Below are 25,803 nucleotides of genomic sequence, written 5' to 3'. Positions count from 1 at the left end.
CTACAACATGACGTTGAGTTGCATGCCGCGGTGGTCACCACTCTTCAACATATCTCTCTGTTTTTACGAACTACCGTTTCGGTGGTCACCTCTTCACCGAAAACTGGACTATGAATAGGCCTCAACTCATGGCCCACTTTTCCATCACTATCTGCTTGGAAGTTGGACCACTGCTCAAGAGGGATTCCCCACATCTTACCCAATTTCAGAGATTGGCTGAGAGAGAGACTGCAGTCTCTGAGGTCTAGTTGTACTCATAATTACTTGCAAAGTTTATGTAGTTATTTTGGCAGACAACTGAAACAAAATCAGTCTGAACTAACTTTGACTTATTTCTGCTGTAGGGTAGCATAGGGCCGCAATCAAACCCAGACTCTGTTTTGTTTTCTTCAGCTGGGCCCAGTTGTCTTTGCCTCAGTCTCGACTGTCACCTGATGTTCAGGATGTGTCTTGGGCATCTGTTAACAAAGGTCTGGAGTCTGTCTTTGTTGGTGGTAATATTGTTCACTCTCCATTGTCTCCATGTTTCTGATCCATAGAGAACTGACTTGACGTTGGTGTTGAATATTCTGATTTTATTTGGGAGAAACAGTGCCTTTGCGTTCCAGATTGGTCGCAGTGAAAGCCTTGTTGATTCTGCTTTTGATGTCATCGTCTGATCCACCATCTTTTCTAATTATGCTCCTGAGATGTGTGACGCGGTCGGTCTCTTTAATGTTTAATCTCCCTGTAGTTGAAGTGGGAGTTCCTGTTTGTTGTTTAGCCTCATCGCTTTCACAGTCGTAACTAAACTAAGTCTTTATTCTTGAAAGGTTTATTAACAAGGGACAGTTATTTAATCCCATTCTTTCTAGTAAGCATTCTGCAAAGGGATAATACAATGATTATGGTTGCAGTATGGATGTTTCCACACACTAAAGGTCTTTGCAGACTGGATGCGTTTTTGCAAGTTAGCAAATTAGAAGTGGATGGAAGCCAGGTAACCTAATCCATTACAATCTGTATAGCCTAAATGTTTACCCTAGTGAACATTCACTGACACTTTGAAAGGGAGAGAAAAGGCTGTGTTGTGCAACCGCCTCAAGGCTTGTTGTGATATCTCCTGATCCCACATAACACAGGAGTTTCCAGGGTTAAGCAGAGATACACTCTCTAATCTCTGTGTAGCACTGCTAGTAGTGATGTTCTTTGACGTGCCGCCGCAGTGGTACAGTGCAGTTGCTGATTTGAACTTGGCTGAACTGTAAAGGGCCGTACCCGCCCACCAACAATAACGTAACGGTAACTGTGAATGGCCGTACTACACAAAAATAACTATGGATAATATGAGCATCAACATGGATGAACGATAACGTTCTGTAAACGGTGGCACCAAGCATACACTGACTGTACATTGCAGCTGCATCGGATCCCCACAATATAAGGATTTATTGGCTGGTATTCCTGCCCGAGTGCCTGTGCATTCGACCAATGCAATATATGGATAATCAGGACCATATATTAACTTCAAGGATTCAGAAAAGTAATTTTAAATAATTGATTTGAGTGAGTTAGAATGATTTTTAAAATTACATATATATAGTCATGGTTAGGTTATGTTCTTGTTGTCGACAGCCTTTGAGACGGGTACAATGTGATTGGACGGTTACCAGAAAACATGGTATTTTAGTGGCTGCTGAGGGAAAATGGTCCATTAAACCATTGCTCTCAAACTGCAATGCAAGCCATTCCAAATATTTCCATAGTGGTAATAAATACACAAAGGACAAAAAGTACAACATGAAATATCAGGTTGATCTCAATCACTAGTATTGATCATATGCAGTGCAGACCGTGTCCATCTTGCCAGCAAGGTGGTTACTAGGTGCAATTTCCCATTGACAGCCCATTCATCCAAACAGAAAAGTCCTATCTGATTGTATTAAATAACGTCAAACCCACCAACACCACAAGCTTTTCATACAGCTGTAATGTTGGTGAGTTTGACATTGTTTAATACAATCAGAGACCTTTCTATTTGTATGAATGGCTGTCAATGGGGAAATTGCACCTAGTTGCCATCACCTTGCTGGCAAGATGGACAAGGTCTGCATATCGTCAATTGCAAACGGATGCTGTTAGGAATCAAACCAGTGACAATGTCTCCTTAAGAAATAAATACATAATTATCCTAGCGGGAGCTTAATGAAGAATCTAGTGAGACTGACAATATATCCTTATGAACAAGAGATGATTGTCCAGTGTCCCTACGCATCCGTCCAGCTCAGATATTTGGCATCTTTCAGCAATATTTTGGTCCAGCCAGGGATCCCCAGCCCTCGCCCACCCCCAATTGTTTTCACTTCTTTGTCATGTCTATTGTATCAGTCACTCAGCCAGGGTCAAATGTGAAGCTGTCACCAGTGGCCTCCTTTTATCCAGTGTCAAAGGGTTTGCTTTGTCTACATGATTCCTTGGCAAACACAACATCTAGGTTATACACAAAAAAACCTTTTTAAGTGAATCGTGTAGATCTGAAGAGGTTTTCTTTTTGCCGAATGTGTCACAGATGTCAATTCGAATGCAGATATTAAGTTTCACCGTCAGGATTAATTAATCTATTTATCGTGCATTGCCAAGGTTTTTCCCCTTTCAACCCTTATTTTGCAGAGCCAAATGGTAGCTTATGGTATCAATACTGAGTTTACTTGAATCTGAGGATAACTTAAAAGTGTGTGTGTGTGTGTGTGTGTGTGTGTGTGTGTGTGTGTGTGTGTGTGCGCGCGCGCGCGCATCTCTTCTCTGGTTGTTCACATGGTGCTACAACATAGTGAGGTTTTAATTTGGTACGGTTTAGTTTTCTGGCAGGCTAACCTCAACATGACTATGAGCAAAGGACCTCTGGCAATAAACCCCCTGGAATGTGTGGTCACTGCCAGCATTTAGGAATTCATCACAGTTTTTGGTCATTGCCAGCAGGAAAAAAAGCTCTTTGATTCTTTGAGAGACGCATACATGTATTTGGAGGCGTGGCTGAGTCAGCGCAGGTATCATCAATGAGTTTGTGCATGTACAGTGATAGATTTTTCTGTCTGGCACAATTATTTTAAGAAGCGGAGATGGGGTATCCAAATGTATTTTTCAAGCTCTTATCCTGAGTCACCTAAAAATAGCTAAATCCACAGAAGAAGCACGTTTTGTTTGCACAATACATTTGTGATGATGATTCCCTCAAGTTCAAGCTTTATTTGTCTCCCGAGGAAGAAATTTGTCTTAGATATGTACTAGCCTACGGTGTGATGTCACTGTAGCTAAAACGACAAAAAAGATGGATGGATAGGTACCTACCGTTATTGATCCTGCCAGAGACGGTGAAAAGTTTGTATATATATATATATATATACAATTATGTTTTTTTTTTTTATGTAAGAAAAATAAAAGCGTGTGACATCTCTCTGAGTAACTGGGTCAGGCACTGTTGGCATAGAGTAGCGCAAAAGTCGATCACTCTCTGCTGATTTCTGATCGTCTGCACCTTTGTTAAATTGACACGCACACACTAGAGCTCTCTCTGTCGCTCTAATTAATTAGTCTCATGTCGCGCAGCTGCGTCTAGATTCTCCCGGTGGATCCTGCCGGGAGCTGCCTATGCCATAGAATGCGTAGGTGGACCCCAGGCTACTGTTGTGATGACTGTTAATGAGGCCACAGGAATAAATGAAACCAAAACAGTTTTTGTTACTCTGAAGTGGAACCCTTTCTTTTATATACCGACAGAACATTTTGTTGTTTTAAGTGGAAACACCAGAATGTGTGCAATGGTCATAATGCCCTATCAACCTTCAAACACTTTCAACTGTGTATGCATTTGTTTCTTAATGGTAACAACTTCAACAAACTAATATGAAATCACCACTGAGACGGTAGAGTCGACCAGGTCACAAAACAGTTGTGGCTCTCAGGACCACATTACCCCCAAACAAAATGGCAGCGCCATTATCGTATACTGTATGGGTAGTGATGTTGCACATATGCGGGTGAGTTGGCTCTCTGTACATTACTACTCTGTGGTTCATAAATGAATATGAGACAGAACCCTGCTCTATGCTAAAGGTCAAGACATTTCACATAGCCTGAGCTACTGGCAGAAAAGGAGCAGGACTGTCACTTGATGAGACAGAAATCTGAGCGCTTACTGAGAATGCTCAATTGTTTTCACAGTTTGCCAGCAATCACTGTGGGGAGAAGAAAGGCTAGGCGCAGCACGTCCTGCTGAGGCAGTAATGGATTGTTTATAGAGAATCAAGAAGTGAGCTGAGACGGCACATGGGTGTGAGAACTAGAGATGGCAAAACAATGTGTATTCTTTTATTGGAAAGGGAGACCGGAGACATTGCTCTGACAGGATATACTCAGGTGTGCGCTTAAAAATAGGGTTTGCTAATTGCTACACCAAAACTGCATAAATTAACTTGATTTTCCCCATTCTAGAAGTTTGTTTATTTTTTAACTTTTGACTTAAGTTCCCCTTGTTATAATCAGCAAATTACTATAGCATTTACTGTATTTGCAATTGCAATTGCAAAACAAATTCTGCTGTACTTGCCGGAAAAGCATTTTTAACACTATAAAGACGTCCCCCGACGTCTTTATAATTACAGCCGTAGGAGGCCTAGGACGTCTGTGGACATTTTAGGTCTTTTTAATGGTATAAAACTGGACAGCTCCCGTTGCTAGGCAACGCCTTGCACTGAGCTCCCAGACATGTTTTGCGCATGCGTGCATCCATTCACTTCCTTGTTTACCGCCCGACACACCTTGCTATTATCTCTGAATCTACGGCGCTCTCCATGGTTTTGATCAGAATGCTGATGTTCTGTCCTAATTGAGGGTCAAAGAACCATAGGTTTCGTTTTTGGCTAGGTGGCCCAGCCTTCATCCAATCAGGCTAGACGAGGAGGCCTTCCACCAATCATGATCGAGCGGGGGCGGGCCTTGGTGTGTGTGCTGTTGTCCCTCTGTAGTGCGTGCATGTGCACATCTTGTTACCGGGTGGGTTCCCAAATCACTGAATGCTCCTTTAACCAAGCATCTCATTTGGAATATTAACGCTTCTAAAGAGAGATCAGACTTGACAGTGTGAGATAGTAATGAAACCTCCCGGTTTTGAGGGGAAATGGAAGTTGGGGCTGTGTACTCTAGCCCCTTTATTTTGAAAAAGTCCTGTGCATTAAAAAACAAAAGTACTGAAGTTGGATTTAATGTTATGTAATTGTCACTTGAGTTTAACAAGGCACACACCAATACACCCTCATAATGAAGAACTGTTAATTATTGAAATATAAAAAAATCTCATTATGGATAGAGGAGTATTGCTAAGCACTATAGGTCTACAACAGTTTAATTACACAGTCAAAGTGTTAATAGAACTAATCGATTTAATTGAGTATGCATAACCATGTTCAAGTGCATCTAGGGAGATAAAAAAGCTTTTAGAAACACGGAATCAAGGAAAAGTATTGAGAGCTTATGACTACATATTGGATTCAGTGGAACACAGGTTCTCTCTTCCATTTCCACCTGACAGCGATGATGTATCTGTTGGAGAGAAAATGATCCTCTACCAACAGCCAGTGGATGGAAAAGTGGTTTCTTCCCTACCTGCAAAAATGTGTTTCTTGTACAGTCACCAGGGTTCAAGTAGAACGCTGGTGGACACACGTCTGCACAAGAAACCGTAGAATCTAGGTTGCATAATACAATTTGGTAGCAAGTCCTTTCCACATTCAATCGGATTGTAATTCCAGTCAAGAGTCACACGGTGTGCCCTGCCTGTTGGCTGTTGCCCCAAGAGTGTCGGATGTCTCGTTTCACCTGATCATTTTCCCCCTTCGTTCCTTCTTGGCTCCTTCCCCTCCTGTGTCTGCCGCTGTTGACAGACCGTGACCCTTGACCCCTGGTTGGAACTGTCCCCGTTGCCCCTTGCTCTCTCTCCCTGTCCTTCCCACTTCCCAGTCTGTTTACATTCTGCAGAACACCTAGGCCTCTGCCAAGCAGTGGTCAGTGTGACCAGACAGATCAGGTTGCCTTGGTGTCGCTGGCCCCCCCTCACTCTGTCTGCCTTTGGGTCTCTCTCTTTTTTATGTTGTGCTATCCTTGGCTCTCTTATTTCCTTTCTCCTTTTTCTCCCTCTATATCTCTATCGATCAATCATCCTCTTCCGCCAAATTGTGTGAAAATAGTATGATAGTCGGGTTTTCCTGCATTGAGAGAGTAAAGGCTGGCTGATGCATAGTACATTTTTAGTGCCGGAAAATATTTATTTCGGGAGGGGTCCCCCGACCCAATTTAATTTCGGCTGTACAAAAGTCAATTCATACTAACGTGGTTCACGCTCACAGCTTGCGCCAAAGTCGCTTGAAATTATTGGGGATCCTTGACATGAAACTGTTTGTGTCCAGGAACCGATCTCTGTAGAGCGGATACAGCTGGTTCTCACTGCCGCTGGCCGTGCGAGCTGGCTGGGGAGTGGGGACAGACTGGCGAGGGGGAGAAATGGCGAGAGAAACGCTTTGCTGCACCGTCACAGCTTGTTTCTAAACAAACTCAATTTTTTTGCCGATATCACGTAGTTGTTCAATATTGATTAAACACTTATGATGCCAAAGGCGTGTCCACACGTCAACACTTTGCACAGCATTCCTGGAGTTGTTTTGCCGCGCACGCACCCATTCACTTCCTTGTTTACAGGCCGCCAATAATGTACTCTGACTCTGAGGTGTATATATGGTTTTCCCTTTCTAGCGATAGGTTGTGTTATTACTTATTTTCAGAGGTGTTTGTTCCTCACAAAAGCCAGCCCCCCCCCCCCCCCGATTGTCATATTGTAGTTTGGTCCGAGACGAACCGAATTTATTTCGGCACTAAAAGTATCGTAGTATGCATCGGCCATAAATCTATATAAGGCCACAGAAGAGGATGCTATATTGACTTTCATAATGTTCCAGGGCAGGCAGGGTTGAAAACTGTGATCATTCACTAGCATATTTTTCATGTCTTGTTTTTCACCACCCCAACGTCTTTGTTCTGTTTCGTTCCGTTTGTCACCCAGACTGTCACCCACAGAGCGAAGTGACAAAGCCTCTCTTCCACTCCACTCTTGTTTTGGTTCTTGATTTTACTTTTCTTCAGGAGTGAGTTAAGATTGTGCTTAACTTGGTTTCGTCCTCGCTATTCCCCCCCAACCACACCTTTGGTGTTTCCTTTGTCGTACTACTGCCCCCCCCCCCCCCCCCCCCCCCCCCCCCACAAGCCCCCCTCCTGGCAGCTTGCCAACAGAGATGACTGCTCCAGTAGGGCAGTATGAGAGAGAGGGAGAGGGTTTGGGGGGAAATGGAGGCGTGTTTTAGGTAAAAGGAAGACAGCCAGACATTCGGTTTCCCTGAAACCATGTGACCAGCCGGGTGTTTGTGTGTGTGAGTCTACATTTCAGGCACAGAACTGCCTGAGCAGGTTACTATTAACCACTGCTGTCCCCCCACTCTGTGTGCCAGCTACATATTTACTCCTGTCATTCATCCTGCTCCTCTTCTGCATTCTCCCCCTCATGTCTTCTGTATTCCTTATACTCAGAATCTTCTCTTCAACACAGCACTTAAAAATTACTCTTCCCCAAGAGTCTCATTATCAAAGGTGCCAATTAAGAGCTATAATATGGAAGCCAAAAGTTATTCTGAAGGATATTAAGGCCATGGTTATGTTTTCACCAGTGTTTTTGGTTGAAAAGTCTTCTCTGGTACCTTTTAACCATCCCTAACTGAGACCGATTCCACAGAAAGGGCATAACAAAAGGGCCTCCATTCATCTGTTCCCCATTGTGGGAGTTCCAGTGAAGTCTGGAGATTCATGTCGGGATTTCTCCTTAACCCACTTGCAGAGTGGCGAATGTACATAGTGTACTCTGAGTTGGTGCATTTTTGGTGGGTGTGGTGGGATGGGGTGCTCTAACAGATGAGAGAAAATTCCTTAACTATACTATGGCCCAAACTATCAGGGTTGGGGAAAGCCCTTTGGATTTAAATCAGGCATCAGCCTAAGTACTAAGTAAGTTGCCGAAAGAGTTGTGGGATTAATTAGTCTTGGCAAAGTTGGTTTCATTTTATTGGGTATGCAAGAAAGATATAATGGGAAAAGTTGTTTGCCCACTGGGCTTAATTCTCCCTTTTAACAGTTTGGTCTGCAACGTCTTCACTTCAACTGCAGGTGTTTGTCAAATATACAAACAAATGTGACCACACCTTGACTGCCTGTCATTGTAGCAGCAGCTACACAAAGGCCTGAGGGTCATCTTGCCCTTTTCATGTTATGTATCAGTAGTATCTAGTGTTGCCTTACCTACCTAGCATGGAAGCTGTTTATGTGGGCTTCAGTCACCTCTGTCTTTCGAATTGTCCTTAATGGGCTACGTTCCAGAATCCCTCGCCAGCCATCGCTTGACGACCGAATCTTCAATACACAGCCTGGAGTCACTGCAATCTACAGCGTGAGTTACCGCACACGTGCATGATATTCATACACACTAATGCATGCATGCAGTACCCACTAATATGCAAGCACACATACACACTGCATACTTGACAATGTGTACTTGGGATGTGTGCAGTGACTAAATTCACTGAATATTAAAGTGAATTTGGTAATTTAGTCCACCCCACCCATCTGTCTGTGTCCCTTTAATGCCCATACATGGAGATTTCTGTATCTGTCTCTTTATTCCTATATGGCATGCCCAAATATGGAGTGTTGTGATGTCAGAACAGGCTAGCTCCATATATGGAGCCTGGGCAGGATAACCGTGGGTCCGACCGACACCGGGCACTGTACTCCCTGTGGGGGTGTGGAACGTGTCGAATTTGAAGTCTGTGGGGCAAACGGTTCTCGAGTTATGTGCATTACAGCTGTACACACACAGGCAGAGACATGTCAGAACAGGCCAGATCCATATATGGAGATGTAGGGGTGATTAGGTCCAGAGCCCGGGCAGATGCTTTTGTGTTGGTTCTGGACAAGCAGAAATGCAGAGTACCTGTTCCACCCATCTGTCTGTGTCCCTTTTATGCCCATATATGAAGATTACTGCATTTGTCTCTCTGTGTCCCTTTATTCCTATACATGGAGTTCTGTGTCAAATATGGGGGCCCTGTCCAGAGCCCGGACAGAGGCCTTTTGTGACGGTTCTGGACAACCGTGGGTCCGACCGACTCGACACCGGGCACTGCACTCCCTGCGGGGGTGCGGAACGCGTGTGTCAAATTTGAAGTCGGTGGAGCAAATGGTTCTCGAGTTACGTGGATTACACACATACAGACAGACAGACATGGTGCTGCATTTATAGATATACTTTAATAATTCAGAGAGCACACCAGTTTAGTTTTTTCCTGGAATTCTTTGCACTAGTATCCATAGTTACCCATACACCCATTTGGCAGTCAAGCAAGTTAAAACAAATGGGAATATTTACTAATTCTCCTTAGCTTGCACGCATATGTACATGCTTGAGTGAGAGAAGGTGAGTGTGAGAGTGTACAGTACACTGTATGTGTGAGGGAGTGTGTGCGTGTATGTGCTAGCTTGCGCTGTTTCACTCGCACAAGCTCGTCACACGCTGTGAATTTCTTGGACTGCGATGACCCACACCCGTTTCCCCTCGTACGATACACAGCAAGCTGTGTTTAGCTTTGCAGCGCGTGGCCTCTCCATTCCACGCAGACCATTTACCTGGAGGGCAAGGATCTGTGGATGTGAGGGTCTGTAGGCGGGAGCGGGGGAGGGGAGACTGGAGAGACTGCTTGATAGTAAGCAGGCCGCTAAGCCAGATGGAGAACTTGAAACATTCCCTTTTGTTCTGCACAGAACTTCCTATTAACTGGTGTGTATAATGGTACAGATATTAGCTCAGTAATGCTTTTTCTGGGGGGTTTTTTCTTTCCAATTTTTATAGATTATTCTCATACAAAATGACCCGTCACCCGTCACATAGGAGTCTACTATCAACTTGGCTGCTTTGTAGATTAACTAGGATATTTAGTCAGCTTTCTGTTAGCCAGCAAATTGGCTGCTGAGAGACACCCCTTTCCCTGTTATCTCAACCATCGCAAGTACAGCACTTCCCAATGGTTCGACAGTCGATAGATGGTAGATGACAATGACATGCATCTGAAATGCAGGAGCGAGCGCCCCATTTGGCTGGCATCGACTGCAGCATTCTTGGGTTTAAAACATGTCAGGTTTCTGTAGATGAGCCTCTCTCATCCACAGTGGGGGGGGGGGGTTCAGTGAAATAATGATGACATCAGTGGAAACCAACAGTGCCAGTAGAAGACTTTGGGTGTGCTGTGTAAAGAAAAAGATGGCTGGCCTGGCTGGGCTTTATGCACCATCCCTACGGTATATCCTTCCATTCATGTATGGCCCCTATATGGCCGCTTGCCACCCCTCCCCCACTGCAGCTCTACATCCTCGGCATCAGTCACTCACTCCTCCCCTGGCAACAGCAGCTAGATTAGCTGCTTTATCCCAGGTCAGCTGAGGGAAGTAGGCCACACAGACTAGAGTGAGAGGGAGTGAGAGAACGAGGAAAAAAAATAACTCCACAGTGGCCTAGCCCAGTGATACTTAAAGTCCGGCCCGTTGGCCACGTCTGGCCCGCGACGTAATTGTGACTGGCCCGCCAATGGAATGTCCTTAATGTCCTCAAAGTCACGCATCTGGCATGCTGTAAACCGAACATATTGGACCTTCCGTTCCAAAGATAATGGCCAAAACATCTGGAAAAAGGCCATGAAAATCACCGATTTTCAGCCTGACCTGATCTGACTGAGCTGAGGTTGTGTAGGGTGAAAAGCTCAGGAAAGTAGAGGACAGAGGTGGCTTGTCCAACTTGTCTGACTGTCTCAGTGTGTGCATTATAGTGATGTCAATGAACATTCCATATTAGAAATATATATATTGTCTTAATAATAAAGATGATGTTCTCCCCCAAATTCATGGAAATTACTATAATTTAAATGAAATGGCATGGTTTTATTTGGCCAATCAGTAGCATGCAGGGATCGACATCCCTGGCTGGATGTACTATTTAAACTGCCCAGGGCCAGCAGAACACTTCCACTTGCCTGCTCATGCCAGTAAAAATAATGGCTTTAAAAAATTAAAATTGATCACCTAATTTCACATTAATTTCCAGTGGTACTGGTGTTTTGTAGTGATTTTTATGCAACAACATATTAAAGTTAACGTTCTGTGAGCTCTATGCCGTGGCGGAGGGAATGTCCCAATACAAAAACTGTTACTTTGTGGACTAAACCATGAAAAGCATATGAGTTGTTTATATCAGGGTCCACCATTTTCAATTCATCTGAACATTTAAAGGACCATTCCGACCGCAAGGACTTTTTTCTGTGATCCTTTTTGGATGTGTGTTTGACTGTACTCTCTACTCTGTACTGTTTACATTTCTTCCAATAAAGTATTCAAGCAATCAATCAAAGATGTACAAATGTACACTTCTATAAAAAAACAGGAAATATTCTGGATTAATAGAATAAAATAAAACTCTGGTAACTGGTTCGGCAGAGAAAACCTTTAGGCCCAAACTCAGGGAAATTCGCGTTCGGCAGGCAGAGAATGTGGTAAAATGCCAGGCGAGCAAAGAACATGTTAAAGTGAAAAGAAAGTCACTGTAAGATCTGAGGTAGAGGGAGGTATAGAGATTATGAGAGGAGTGGAGGATTCAGCCACACTCTGTGACTGCTGGAGTTAGGGATTAGGGGATTTTTAATTCAGCATTTTTATCAGATATGCAGATCACTGCTGATAATTGCAGACAAGCGCAGTAGAGAAAAGATAAGGTATAGTGTCACGCACGCCCGTGACAAGAGCTGGAGTGGATTGCGGTCAGCGTTTTTCCATGCGATGCTCAGGACAATGGTTTGACACAGCTGAAGCAGGTGTAAATCTCTTGCTGTTTAGTTACGGGGATTTCAGAATAAATATCTCTGGGCCTGGACGGCTTCAACGGAACAGGACCAAGATTCAGGAGTCCCAAGTTGGTGTTCAAGGTTCAAGGTTAGCTTTGTCCCTTGCGGGAAATTGGTTTGCAGCCAGATCATAGTAAAAAAAACACACAACATTCAATACAGGACTAAGAGACAGAATTCATGACATACAGTAGTAGCAAAGTCAGCAAAAGTGCATTAGTGGGCAGTATGTGCAAAAGGGAAAGAATAAAGTGCTATTTGCTGTTCAGCAGTTGAATAGCAGCTGGGACAAATGATAATTTGAACCGATTGGTCTTTGTGGCGGGCACCCTCAGTCGACGACCTGAGGGCAACAGTTCAAACTCAGACCGAAGGTGTTTGCTAGATTGCACACTCGCATCGCACTCACGGAGCGATTGTCTATGTATTCACATGAGTGAAGTGCAGTGCATCCAAGTGAAAGCGCAGGCGTTCAAATCCCAGACTATCTAGTCTCATATCATAATAGCGCTCGCTATAATGATATATTGCCCAGCCCTAATACCTGGACCTACAGTAGATCTCTTTAGCCATCATAATTATGCCTTTACTTGAAAACTTTGTGTGCATACAGTGTTGAAGCCTATGAAGTCTGTTTGAGTTCGCTTTGCTTCTCAATCACCCATGTCCTTCCATCGGCATCAATCGCAGAGGCTTTTTTAGGCTTGGTCGATTCCATTGTGACATTCAATCTACCACAGATGGGTGATGATTTTAATATGGGTTTTTCTCTGACCCAGATTTAGTTTGAGGCCCACGTAGTCCCTGCAGACATGCCACATCACAGCAGCATGGCTCAGAACAGCCAGGGCCCCCGATCTGAGTGAGCGACTGCCCAGCAGTCTACAGCACACAGCACAGTGCAGGTCCTCACCTCTGCACACATACTGGAGATAATCCCCCACAGCCTGAGCGCTTAATTTACATTCCTCAGTAGGAAGGGGGGGGCTAATGACCTGTGGAATCCAGCCACCGCTCCATCCTTCCTGGGCATGGGCTCATGTGTATGCATGTGTCATGGTGTTTCACACTGTCCATCTGCTTTGCACTCTGTCCATCTGTGTTGCATCACCCTGGATGGGCCTTGACAGACAAAAAGGAGAAATGTCCCTGGTACTGTACCTACTCATGATGTCTCTAACTGACCATCTTATGTGTGACCTCTCCCACACAGGTACCCAGGCACGCTGGCCCGCCTTACACTGCTCACGACATCACAAAGGGACACCCTAATTTGGCGGGCACCCCGCCTGGCCATGCCCACTCCCCGGGGCTCTCTCAGGTATCGATACCCACACCTTCCCCATATCGCTACCCTAAGGGCTGGGAGACAGGCGGAGTGGTAAGTTTGTACCTTGTGTCTGCAGTCATCCTCTCTAGTATCTGTGTCTGTCTCTCTGTCCCATCTGTCCACCTGCCTGCCTTTTTAGCTTTTTTACTGACTTCACACCCTGTTTTTTGTTCATGTTCCTCATTCTCTATTTCATGTTTTTTAGCCTTTTGAAATATATGAGCAAACCACATGTACATGACTGACATTATGTTAATGGAAGTTGAAAGAATAGCTGATTGTCAACGCTGGACTGCACTGAACTGTAATAAACCTACATCCAGTGTGCCACTGGCCTTAGCTGAAGTTAACCCATTGCTCTTGATGATGCATAGTCTGCAAGACATCAGCAGCTTACAATCTTCCGCTGTACCTCCACTCGCCTGTCCCCTCTCTTGAGGAAATCCTCCATATAAAGGGTTAATCAATTAGTCACAAAGACAGCAAGTCAATTACATTGCCTCTGTTATGCCAGCCGCATTTCCCCCCGGATGCCTCGCAAGCTAGGGCTTCTGTGACTCAGCCTTTTTGGAAGTGTGAGATGGTGCTATGGCGGGTAACTCAGCCATTCCTCTACTCCAGTGGTAACCAACCTTTTCAAGCCCAAGAGCCCATTTTATTCCCAATTGTAAGCCAAGATCTACCACTAAAACGTGTTAGAAAAAACACTTGTTTTTTTGCTATTTCTGACAGGCTCAATGCATGTGCACACATCCACACAAAGACTAAAGCTTAAATTAGAATAAATACTTATAGTAAGTTATATTATCAATGTCAAATAATATTAAGACAAATTAGAAATAATTAGTATTAGAAATATTTTGTTTCTCATTTCAATGAATATTCACATTGGCAGATGTTCAAATGACATAGGCATAACATGACCATATATATTTGCACAGATATGGTGACATACTCTCAGGGTCAGCCCACCTTTAATGAGACTGCTGTGACTGAACTTTATCTGCAAGCGTTTTGAAATCATATTTAGTGATTGCCAGTCTGAGGGTGTCATTAAGATGTGAGTCAGTCATACGAGTTCTATTTTCTAGATTCTAGATTTTATTATTTTCATTTGTGAAAAGGCCATTCTCTGCTCACAAGATACCAAAATTCCTTCTCTTTAGCTCTGACCTGCAGGTGACAGTCACTTACTAATCCAATAATCTCCATTTAAATATCTGAAGTTAATGCAAACACATCCTGCATTTTATCGGACAGCAGTTCAATGACAGTAGGCTCAGTAAAGAGGAAAGGAAAGCAGCTACTTGACTCATGCGTTGTACTTCAACAAGTTTTCATATTTCATATTTTTTGCTCTATGTGTGCATGTGTACATAATTCAAACTGTAGCGTTGATTATTGTCACGGACAGAAGTCATTCTTTCCCTTTGCATATGCCCTGGAGTGCACTCGCCTATTAGTTTGCATTGCAGACTGGTATATTCAGTATATTTTTCTCATTTTTATATTTTTGTTGTTGCTGCGCAGCAGTTGAGGAGAACGCAACTATGCATTCCTTTAAGCAACACAACTTCTGCAGCTGCATCCATATGTTTAGAATTTGCATCAATGATCAAATCCCAATAATAAAAAATATAACAACGAACAACGAAAACTGAAGTAGCAGCGGCGCTATCGGCTAGTAGTCCCAACTCTGTGTCTGCAGCCTGTCACGAGCCCGTAATGAACGCACGTTGTTCCGTATTTTAATGTCGGGTCGGAGAATAAATACAGTATGAATGACGGCGGGATTTATTTGACAACTCTGTCCTGCTTTCTTCACGAGAAGAGAAGAGCGCTCACAGCTGCTAATATGGTAGCAGCCCTGTGGCTGACCTGTCAGTTCTCTTTACGGCATGACGTAGTGTAGAATAGTTGAGATGTGAACCTGGGTCTGGGAAGCTCAGAGCTGCAGCCATTGGCTCATGATACGAGCACACGACCAATGGGACAGATCATTCAGTGTTGCTAAGATACCACCACCCCACCACACACGCACACACACCCTTGGACGATGGGGTCTATTCTCAAACTCAGAGCCACAGCGCTCTGCTCAAAATTAATTTGCATGTGACGAGCGGCACTGACATTATTCCAATGGGTCTGTCTGACACTTCGCGATCGACTGGAAACGTTCCCGCGAGCTACCGGTAGATCGCGAACCCCCGGTTGGTTACCCCTGCTCTACTCTATATCATGTTCTGCCTCACCTCTCCCACCCCACCACATCACTCTAAGCAGCACCACTCTCTCCCCACCAGCTTCCTATAAATAGTACTATCTGCACAAACTTAAATGCTCTCAGCCATGCCAGCATTGGTTCACAGAACAGAAAGCAGAGAGAGTCCCCAACTCCCCACCCCTGTTCTTTTCTGTTGCACACACATGGCGGCACAAAAGCTCTTGGACTTGGCTGGTGTAGTTTTCACACATTGATTCACAAAGGCTTTTGTCTGTTGTCCTCAACGATTTGCCCTCACTCACTTTGACATCAGAAGGTCTAGATTTGACAAGTGCAAGTGCAGAGGGTGTGCAGGTTATTCTTTTTATGACATCCAACACTACCCATTGTGTTGAGTTCCAAACTGACCACTCTCTGCACTTGATATATAAAATATGTATTTCTCTCTTTGTCCTTCCTTTTTGACAGTCTCCGTACAACCCTGGACAGAATGCTGTCTCTGCCCCTCTAGTGTATTCCCCCCAAGCGCAGCCAATGAATGCACAGCCACAGAGTCGCCCGGTGAGTACCCCTCCTCCTCTTCCTCTGTGTCTGTTTCGCTATCGTCGACTTCGTAACATTGTCGAGGTCAGAGAACCCAAACGGCATCGTGTTTCGTCATGGAGGACATCTCATGTTTTCGAATGAGCACCCTACAGCCCACGGACAGGGGAACTACTTCAATGTGGGTTGTATCTGTTTCATGTCTGGTTCATGCCCTCATTCCCTCATTCCCACTGACTGTACTTTTTAGTTGGCACACATGTAGGGATCAGTAAGCATTTTTCTGATCATTTTCGCTTTGTTCCTCCTCTAGACCTATTAAGGGTTGAACTTAAGACCTAATTCCAAAATTATTTCATAAAATGTAACCACTCAACCATCACCACATTGACAAGGTCTGTCACATCAGGACAACAATCGAGTATAGCATAGTTAATAAAAATCTAAAAATCTTTAATGTAGATTCAGCCTGTCTGCTACGGTAAGCAGGTTAGACATCTGCCCATCATTGTCTTATCTTTTACGGTATTTGTGTCTCCCCTCCCATGCTCTCTCTCTCTCTCTCTCTCTCTCTCTCTCTCTCTTCCCCCCCCCCCCTGTGAAATCTTCTCACTGGACCTATCCTTCCTCCCTTCACCAGTTTGCCACGGGCCCTCGACCAACCCACCATCAGGTAATTTACCCCCCTACTGAACGCCTCCCTCCTGCTCCCTTCTCCTGCATCACCCTCTCCATCAATCACTTGGCTGGCAGCGGCTGGCAAACACCTGCTGGAAGCTGGTGTCTGCTGGCCCTTTACCACTTGAACCCTAAGCGTCCTTACTCAGGGGCAAACATTCTGCAAAAACAGCAGATTTACAAGCTCAGAGTCACAACGCATCAATGTTGTGATTTAGTGTAGAGGGAAAAAATAGGTGTGTATAGGGTTCAAGTGATTAGACTGCCATAGATTGAGTTGGTGATGTTTAAGGCCTTTGTAAGGTTTTATGTGTAGTTGAATATATCCTTTGTCTTTCATACTACTGCAGGTGTCTTAAATTGTTTGTGTCTTATTGCTAATTATGCAAGCCACCGTATGAAAGTGCTGCCCATACACATTTTACTTTTGTCTGTGCCGTTGTAATGATTATTCTTACTAGTATTATTAGACTTAAAACATTCTTCACTTTAACTTGGTAGAACCTGCAGTACGTCGGTGTAACAAGTTTTTAGGTTTACACTATTGGATTGAATTCCTAGCCATGTCTCAGTCAGTCCTTCCTTGGCATACTCCCCAGAGCGCATGTTTCTGAGATGTTATTTAGGATTCTTTTTTTTACCCTGTAATGCTCTCATTCAATGCATTTGAAGTAGGAAAGGGAACGTGGTGAGAGTGAGTGAGGCTGTATTGTACCATTTCACACTACACCTGTATTGCTACCAGTACCTGATTGATAATATACCCCCAGAGCTAATATATGTATTCTTTATTACTTTCACGTAATGCTGTAGCCTTAATTAGCATATAGCATATTGCAGCAGCAGCTATAGGAGACCTGCCATTGGCCTGTACATTGTATAGGAGACCTACCATTGGCCTGTACATTGCATAGGAGACCTGCCATTGGCCTGTACATTGTATAGGAGACCTGCCTTTGGCCTGTACATTGTATATATGCACATTTAAAATGCAGTGTAATGTTCCTCTCTCCGGCCTTTCTATCTGAGAGTATATTTTTCTCTTTTAGTGTATGCTGCTCTCTCCTGTCTTTGTATCATGGAGTACAACATTGCATCATTTGCATGGAATGTGGCCTGGCACGTTTAGCCAATTGGTCAAAGTATGTTATCATTGCATTTTAGTTTTAATGCATCTTATAAAGTGCAGATTGTGTTCAAAGTCTATCCAAAAAGATCAAACTATATTGCTGAAACTGTAGACAATGGCACAAAGTGATTGGATTTTAGTCCTTTAACAGTAAATGACACTTGCTGTCATTTACTACTAGTCTCAGGTGTATGACCTAAACCCTGTTGCCCTTATGGTTGAGTTTTATTGCTTTGATTTAAAGTTTTGTGTCAGATTTTATGCTTTGCAGTTTCCACTGATTTCAGTTCAAAAGTGGAGCTCATTGCTCAAACAAGAGTTTGACTTGGCCATACTTTCTGGCGAAATAAGCCTTTTATTTTCAGACAGAAAGCACAACTAAACAGTTTCTGTTATTTTTCTTTCTAACTCAATTTAGCTTTGCGTGTACTGTACGTAATATAATCAAGGTGTGAGCTCACTGAGCCGTTTCATTTTTGGGGATAGGTGGAGATGGAGAATAGCGTTTCTTTCAAATCCAGGTTTATTACTTTAGGGAGTGGGTATAATCCAGGTTTATTACTTTAGGGAGTGGGTTTAGGATTTGGTTAACCATAATATTTCCGGTTGGAAAGACCGTAAAGCCTATTAGTTGCTTTGGTGCAGATGGGCTACCATCATGGAGAGAATTAGGAACGGCCCCTATTTCTTTAGAGACAGTCACTAGAACTCTAGTGTCTGTCCAAATTTCTCCAAGGCATACGTTGATGCAATTTTGCATTCACACTTTCTCTAAGATAGTTGTCAACTATCATCATTAGGCTATATAAAGGGCATGTGAGGCTGTTGATGACAGTTGGTATGCACTATGCTATGTGCTGGTGCTTTTTGTTGAATGATCATGACTCATGTGGTCGTGGAGAGACCCGGAGACCTGTCTGGGCACAGAATAGTGCAATGGTAACTTTGTGTCACCATTCCAATCTAACACAGCGATTCCCAAACCTTTCGGGTCGAGACCCAAAAGAGACATTAGACGTTTCCCCTGGGACCCAAACTAGTGAAAATAGCAGATCTACAAGCGCCATTTTCAAGAAAAGGGGATTTTTAACCCATTCTGACCTGAGATCAGATTCATACGAGGTTTCCACTGGACACACACTGGTCTGATTAACCCATTCTGACCTGAGATCAGATTATACAAATGTCAGTCGTTCTTCGATTTTTCAAAAATAGCAGACCTACAAGCTCTTAGCGCGCCACTCGGTGGCGCGCTATGAGCTTGTAGATCTGCTATTTTTCAATAGCTAAAGCATAACATAGTGCTAACACCAAAATGGGTTCCCGGTCAGAATGGGTTAATCACGTTGTACAGTGAGTGACCCGTAAATATTGGTCTGTTTGGGAAACAGTGGTCTAACATGTTTGTAGTGAACACACGCACTCGCACTCGCACTCGCACTCGCACTCGCACTCGCACACACACACACACACACACACACACTGTTCTTTAAATGAGGCCAATTTAACGTGATGTACATCACACTAAGAATGCTATATAACTATTGTTTAAAAAAATTATTCTAACTCCTACGGATGGAAGTGTCTACACCACAACTATGATGACTGTTAAATGTCCTTGGCATCACAGGGCTTCCCTGATTGAAAGGTATAGTTACGTATAGGGCTTCGCGCTCTAAATGGGATAACTGACAAAATAGCTTATTTCTTATATGACGTCACCTTATCTAAGATTTGCCTATGGGATTTCCAATTTAAAAAAAAACTCGCCCAGGGGTAGTGGGAGTGCCGTCAGGACTTCGGTACTCTATTATTGTTGATCCGTGTGGATGTTGCTCACATTATTATATCGTCATCTTTGTAGTTCTCTGTGTGGATGGCCCTTACTATGTCCCACCATTTGTAGTTCTTCATTCTCTGTGTGGATGGCCCTTACTATGTCCCACCATTTGTAGTTCTTCATTCTCTGTGTGGATGGCACTTACTATATGTCCCATTCTCTGTGTGGATGGCCCTTACTATGTCCCATTCTCTGTGTGGATGGCCCTTACTATGTCCCACCATGTAGTTCTTCATTCTCTGTGTGGATGGCCCTTACTATGTCCCACCATTTGTAGTTCTTCATTCTCTGTGTGGATGGCCCTTACTATGTCCACCATTTGTAGTTCTTCATTCTCTGTGTGGATGGCCCTTACTATGTCCACCATTTGTAGTTCTTCATTCTCTGTGTGGATGGCCCTTACTATGTCCACCATTTTCACCTTCTGGATGGGTCAGTGCTGGTCCTTTCTTTTCTTTCTTCTTCATCTTTTGGAAACATAAATTGTGTGGTGCCTCAGTATGTCCAGTCCCATTGCTGGCACCAGTGTGTGAACACAAACAGTCACTGTGCGCGCACACACACACACACACACACACACACACACACACACACACACACACACACACACACACACACACACGAGAGTGTGTATGCCCTGGCTGTCACAAACTGGCGCTGGGCTCTCTTGTGCCGCCACGGAAGTGGAGTCGGAAAGCAGATGAAGCCAAACAATAGCCTATTATGCTGTTAGAGAAAACTGGCCTTGTCCCCCCACCCACCTAGCGCCACACACACACACACACACACACACACACAGAATGATACTCAAATGTACCAAGTGAGCAGTTGCACAGAGATCTGACAATTCATTCATCTGCAGTCATCTTTCCCTCAATGAAACTAAACTGCTCTTTCACACTTTTCTATCCACTCATCCTTGTAACTTCCATCTCTGCATTTAGACGTATAGTGTTTGAGTGTTTGTATGTCTGTAATTTCTGTTGGTTTTCACCTTTTGAACAACAGTGACCACTCACCGCTTGAACTTATTGTAGAGTGATGAAAGCCTCCTCAGAGTGTGAATCCCCCCACATGTCACACGTGCGCAAGTACACACACGCATAATTATTTTTGCTGTGTTAACTGTATCACTTGCACAGAATATGGGTTAGTATGACGTCATGTTGCTTCGAGATCAGAGCTGGCGTAGTCAAGTCACCCTGGCATAGAAAATAACTACATTTTCCCGGTGCCTGGCTTATACAGCTGGCATAGTCAGCAGTCTACAGTATAGCTCTGCTTAAGTGTTTGCTGAGCTTCTGCATGATGCCAAACATGGGCCAGTTCTGAAAGTAGGAAATGGTTCATGTCGGGACAAAGCTCAAGGTACCACCTGATTATTTCACTGCTGTCGGGTAATATGTCTGTCTGTCTGTCTGTCTCTGTCTGTCTGTCTGTCTGTCTGTCTGTGTCTCTCTCTCTCTCTCTCTCTCTCATTTAAACAAGTGTTGATTAGCAGGGTAACACCTCCTATGACCTTGGGGGAGCGTACAGTATGTGTGAGCAGAGCAGTGAATCAAATCTAAAGAAGTTGCTGCCGCTGACCAGAGTTCATGCGATTATTTTGGACATGGCAGAAATGCTATTTTCCCTAAAATGTAGTTGAGTGAGTTAATCGCTAGTAGAGCAATGTAATGACACCCAGCAAGTTCCAGGAATGGGATGGCGGGGTGCAGTCCTGCTCAACAAACACCCTCTCGGTGTTGCTAAGTCATCGCTGTGTGGGAGACAGGCCGGTCCACACTGGGCCTGGAAAACAGCACGTTGTCAAAGCCAGGGGCAGACAGGCCGGCATGCAGGCTCAGCCTGCACAAATAGCAGCACAAGGCGTCACCCCTTGGGCCATACTAGTGTGCATGAGAAAACAAATCTCTGTGCGTGCGTGTGGACGTACGTGAATGAGTGAAATGGTAAGATCATCATGTTCGGGTGGGAGAAAAACACCTGCTCAGAGCTTTCCGTCACCTCTTCCTGACACTGGAAGGTAACACACTTATTGTGTGAGATTCTCCTTCTCCTATGCAGCCAGTAATCATACAGTATTTAGCTCAAGAGATAAAGTGCCTTGTGAATTTCAGAAACGACCAGCCACTGTGTGAGGTAGCTAATTACCCCATGGTAGTTTCCACACCCTGATGTGTCTGTGAATGATTGCCTGCTGTGATGTAATGGGTGCAGTTTCCCAATGGCTTTTCTCTTTTTCCTGCTTTCCAACATTCAAGGGAGGATTCAGGCCCATTCAGGTAATATTTGACACTACATCAGAAATCTCTCCAGATCTGCATGGCATGATGAAGAACCCCCACCCTCATCCCCACCACCCCAACACTGGTCCTAACCCACCTACTTTTAACCCTTTACCCTCGAAAGACCCTAGCTGGGATTACCATACACTACTAGTGCGTATATGTCATCAGTCCTAACCCTCTTTTCAACCTGTATGTCAGCTTCATTTCCTTTCATCCATTCTTTCCCTGATTCAATGTGAATGTATTTGTTTAATCAGAATGAACAGCATGCAGAATGACACATTTATATATAATTATATAAAATTATTTATATAATTATATATATATATATATATATATATATATATATATATATATATATATATATATATATATATATATATATAATGCCGTTTCTTGAATGAGACGATATTAAATAATTTAGATGTCATTGTCGAATAGGTCAGTATTACCTTGTTTAGAGATTATGTGTAAGCCTAATTTACTGGTCACCCAAATGTTCTGTCTCGTCCCTCACGTTTCACGTTTATTTGTTTATCGTTATTACTGAGACTCCCTCACACCACGTGTTGATGGTAAGGTAATGAACTGCTTCCTGGTTATTTCCCGGGTTCCACACGGCTCTGTTGCCGTAACGTTGATTTATTATGGCTGAGGGGGATTTCCTTCAAGGTTATTTTAGGCCGTTTCACAGCATTGTTTGTTCTGTCCTCCGTGACTATACTATACGTCAGTATACTCTGGTTCTGTTGAGCTGGGTGTCTCCAGCTCCCAGCCCTCACTGTTTGGATCTGGTTCTGTTGAGCTGGGTGTCTCCAGCTCCCAGCCCTCACTGTTTGGATCTGGTTCTGTTGAGCTGGGTGTCTCCAGCTCCCAGCCCTCACTGTTTGGATCTGGTTCTGTTGAGCTGGGTGTCTCCAGCTCCCAGCCCTCACTGTTTGGATCTCAGTCACAGCTGTCGGACATGCTCATTCATCTCCGTGGTGCACTGCACACATTGATACCTATTTTTAAACTACTAAAAGTAGTACTGATAAAGAAATTATATAGAATGCACTACACTCACATGGCTTAATAATAATAATAATAAAAAAATATGGATACCACTCCTTTGGGGGTATTTCTTTGTTACTGTACGCGCCGTGTTGTGACCTTGTAGATTGCTATTTTCACTACTACCGTTTTCTAATTCATGAAATTTCTTAGATTTTTCTTTTATTTCTTCATAAAATTACTGAAGAAAAGCATTTGCATTGGTTTTTAATTCATGAAATATATTGCTTTTTTGGGAACATTTAAAAAAAAATATTTTTATATAATAATTAAAAACAAAATGGATAAACAAAAAAATAAAGCGACCCATAAAAATGTTTCCGCGACCCACAAATGGGTCCCGACCCGCTGTTTGGGAACCAGTGGTTTAGACAATAGACACACTGACACTAGCCTGTCATGGCCAGATGGAACTTCCTTGTGTAGATGTATTTCCAAGGGGCGGTTACAAACAGATTCCAACGTCACAGCAAAAAAAAAATGACTCCCTTTGAATAGTGGGCTCTGATTGTTCACCCAAAACTCTGGGGTGAGCGAAGTATAATTCAAATTGCGTAGAGCCAGACCAATCTCCCCAGGGATATTTATTTCCCTGTGGCAGATTTGGCTGGTTTCCAGGCTCCACTGACACCACCTCTGTTCTGACATGGCAGACTGTTTAGACAATAGCTACACCTCTGTGCCCTCCTGGAGCCCGGAGCTCTATTAACACGAGCTACAGGAACAAACCCTCTGACTAAAAGTTTAAAGGTCGGAAGTTTGCAGTTGCCCACTTCCTATGAATTCCTTTCAAGAGAGAATAGCCTAGTGTTTCAGTAGTCAGTGTGGTTTTTCCTGGTTTTGTCTGGATCCGTAGTGAGTTTCAGATAAGGATCGGTGGCTTAGAATTACATAAATAAATGCCCTAAACCTGAAATGAACTCATCCACGCAGTTGATTCAATCTTTACGCAGCATTAATTTTGGCAATAGAATCTTTCTTTATGCACTTGTATTTCACCGTGCTGGTCCCCTTCCTCTGCCGTGAAGTTACCGTACAGCAGGTGTTCCCAACCGTTCTATTGTCACGGACTGGTTGACAGTGGAATGCGGTGCTGCTTGCTCAACACACATGAATGGTAAAAATACCAAGGATTCGACAGTGATGTCATTGTTATGCTATGCAACACGGAAGTAGCAAGGACTCGAAGCTGTTTATAAACCACAGTCAGTGACAGCGTCACTGACGACTCTTCATGCTACTGAGTCAACTTTCCACCGCTGTTTGGAAAATCCTGGTGACGCAAGGTTATAGATTCATGGCCGGTCGCTTCTCGCGTACCAGTGGCAAATGTGCCACGTACCGGCACCGGTACGCGTACCAGTGGTTTGGAACCTCTGCCATACGTGGTCAAACGGAAGACCAGTTGGTGGACAACTGGACATTAAGCTAATGTGTTAATGAGAGACATTACGATTTACCATCAGACATTACCATACTATCTTAATCGGTGCTTTGCACGGCACACAAAAGGACATTTGGAGAATGTGTACATTTGTGAGTTTGGATAGAATACGTTTTGGCCTGTACATTTAATTGCGTCTGCACTGTTTGCATGATGAAGCAATATTAATTTGCCAGACGTGGGTGAGCCTTCAAATACTTCCCTGGAACTGTGACCAGACTGACAACCACAGCTAAAATCATTGTCCTGAGCTGCTGACAAAGTGGCCCCATAGTGAAGTCACCTAACTTTTGAAACTAATGCGCTGGGTGTCTACTGTCTTGGTGTAGCATTCGTTGCATTTTCACAATGCAGTGTAGGCATCAAACTCTTTTTAGCATCACTATCCTGGGAAGATTGCAGATCTGCAAGCTGTGACATGTTGTGAGCTTGTAGCTTAGCTATTTATGGAGAAGTGATTTGTTGTAGAGGGGAAGTGACCCCTGGGGGACCCTGGTCAATGAAGTGTATTTAGGGTTTAAGTGGTTAAAATAACATGTCATTGTACTCAGACGGACTCCTTAACCACTTTAACCCTATTCTGCATCCCTATTCTGGGGGGAATATTTGCCAAATAATAGCCGATCTATAAGCTGACAACTCAGCGCAATGCATTATGAGCTTGTAGATCGGTTAATTTTGGCGAAGAGATGATGTGTAGAAGTGAGTGCTTTACTGCCTTTTGTGGGATGCAAAGAGGACCAAGTGCAGAGCCAAACTCAGTTCCAGTTTACTAAGTATAGACTAAGGGTTTTTAAGATAAGTGTAATTGTCTTTTTTTGTGTCTGTTCTCTTCCCTCTGCTTAGATTTTCTTCCACATTTGTCATGTTTTTGTTTTCTTCGTTCTGTCTCTCTCTCTCTCTCTCCCCTCTCAGTTTTTCCAGAGGGCCCAGATGCAGACTGCACGGCCCACTATCCAGACCAACACGCCCCAGTTACGGCCTGGCTCACAGAACCCTACGGCGGCGGTCTATCCCCCTAATCAACCCATTATGATGACCATGGCCCCCATGCCTTTCCCTTCCCCACAGGCTCCGCAGTACTACATCCAACAGGTGAGACCAAGGTCTACGTCATTTGAAACAATTCATCGAATAATGAATACTCAATAAATTGATCAACAAAATCGGATTGCGTTTTGGCAGTGAAACAATTGGTTTAACAAAACAACATAAAAAATGTAGGCTATACAACTTAACATATTCCATAAAATG

The 25,803-nt window shown here is 43.7% G+C and overlaps 1 protein-coding gene across 2 annotated transcripts in view; it reads left to right on the top strand.

The window, feature by feature from the left end:
* LOC308335926 (eukaryotic translation initiation factor 4 gamma 3-like) overlaps window positions 1-25,803 on the top strand; it is a 79,912-nt gene that overhangs the window by 7,349 nt on the left and 46,760 nt on the right. Inside the window, exons 2-7 of one of the 2 annotated variants that reach the window (XM_080793148.1) lie at window positions 8,452-8,521; window positions 13,231-13,398; window positions 16,040-16,132; window positions 16,755-16,787; window positions 22,026-22,046; window positions 25,465-25,644. In XM_080793148.1, coding sequence (XP_080649274.1) covers window positions 8,452-8,521; window positions 13,231-13,398; window positions 16,040-16,132; window positions 16,755-16,787; window positions 22,026-22,046; window positions 25,465-25,644 — 565 coding nt within the window. The remainder of the gene's footprint in view (window positions 1-8,451; window positions 8,522-13,230; window positions 13,399-16,039; window positions 16,133-16,754; window positions 16,788-22,025; window positions 22,047-25,464; window positions 25,645-25,803) is intronic. The other variant, XM_080793149.1, reaches the window with a different exon arrangement.

The sequence above is a fragment of the Protomyctophum bolini genome (assembly GCF_963924005.1).
Source record: "Protomyctophum bolini genome assembly, chromosome: 2".
In the NCBI taxonomy this organism is placed as follows: Eukaryota; Metazoa; Chordata; class Actinopteri; order Myctophiformes; family Myctophidae; genus Protomyctophum; species Protomyctophum bolini.
This window is presented reverse-complemented; position numbering and strand designations above follow the sequence as displayed.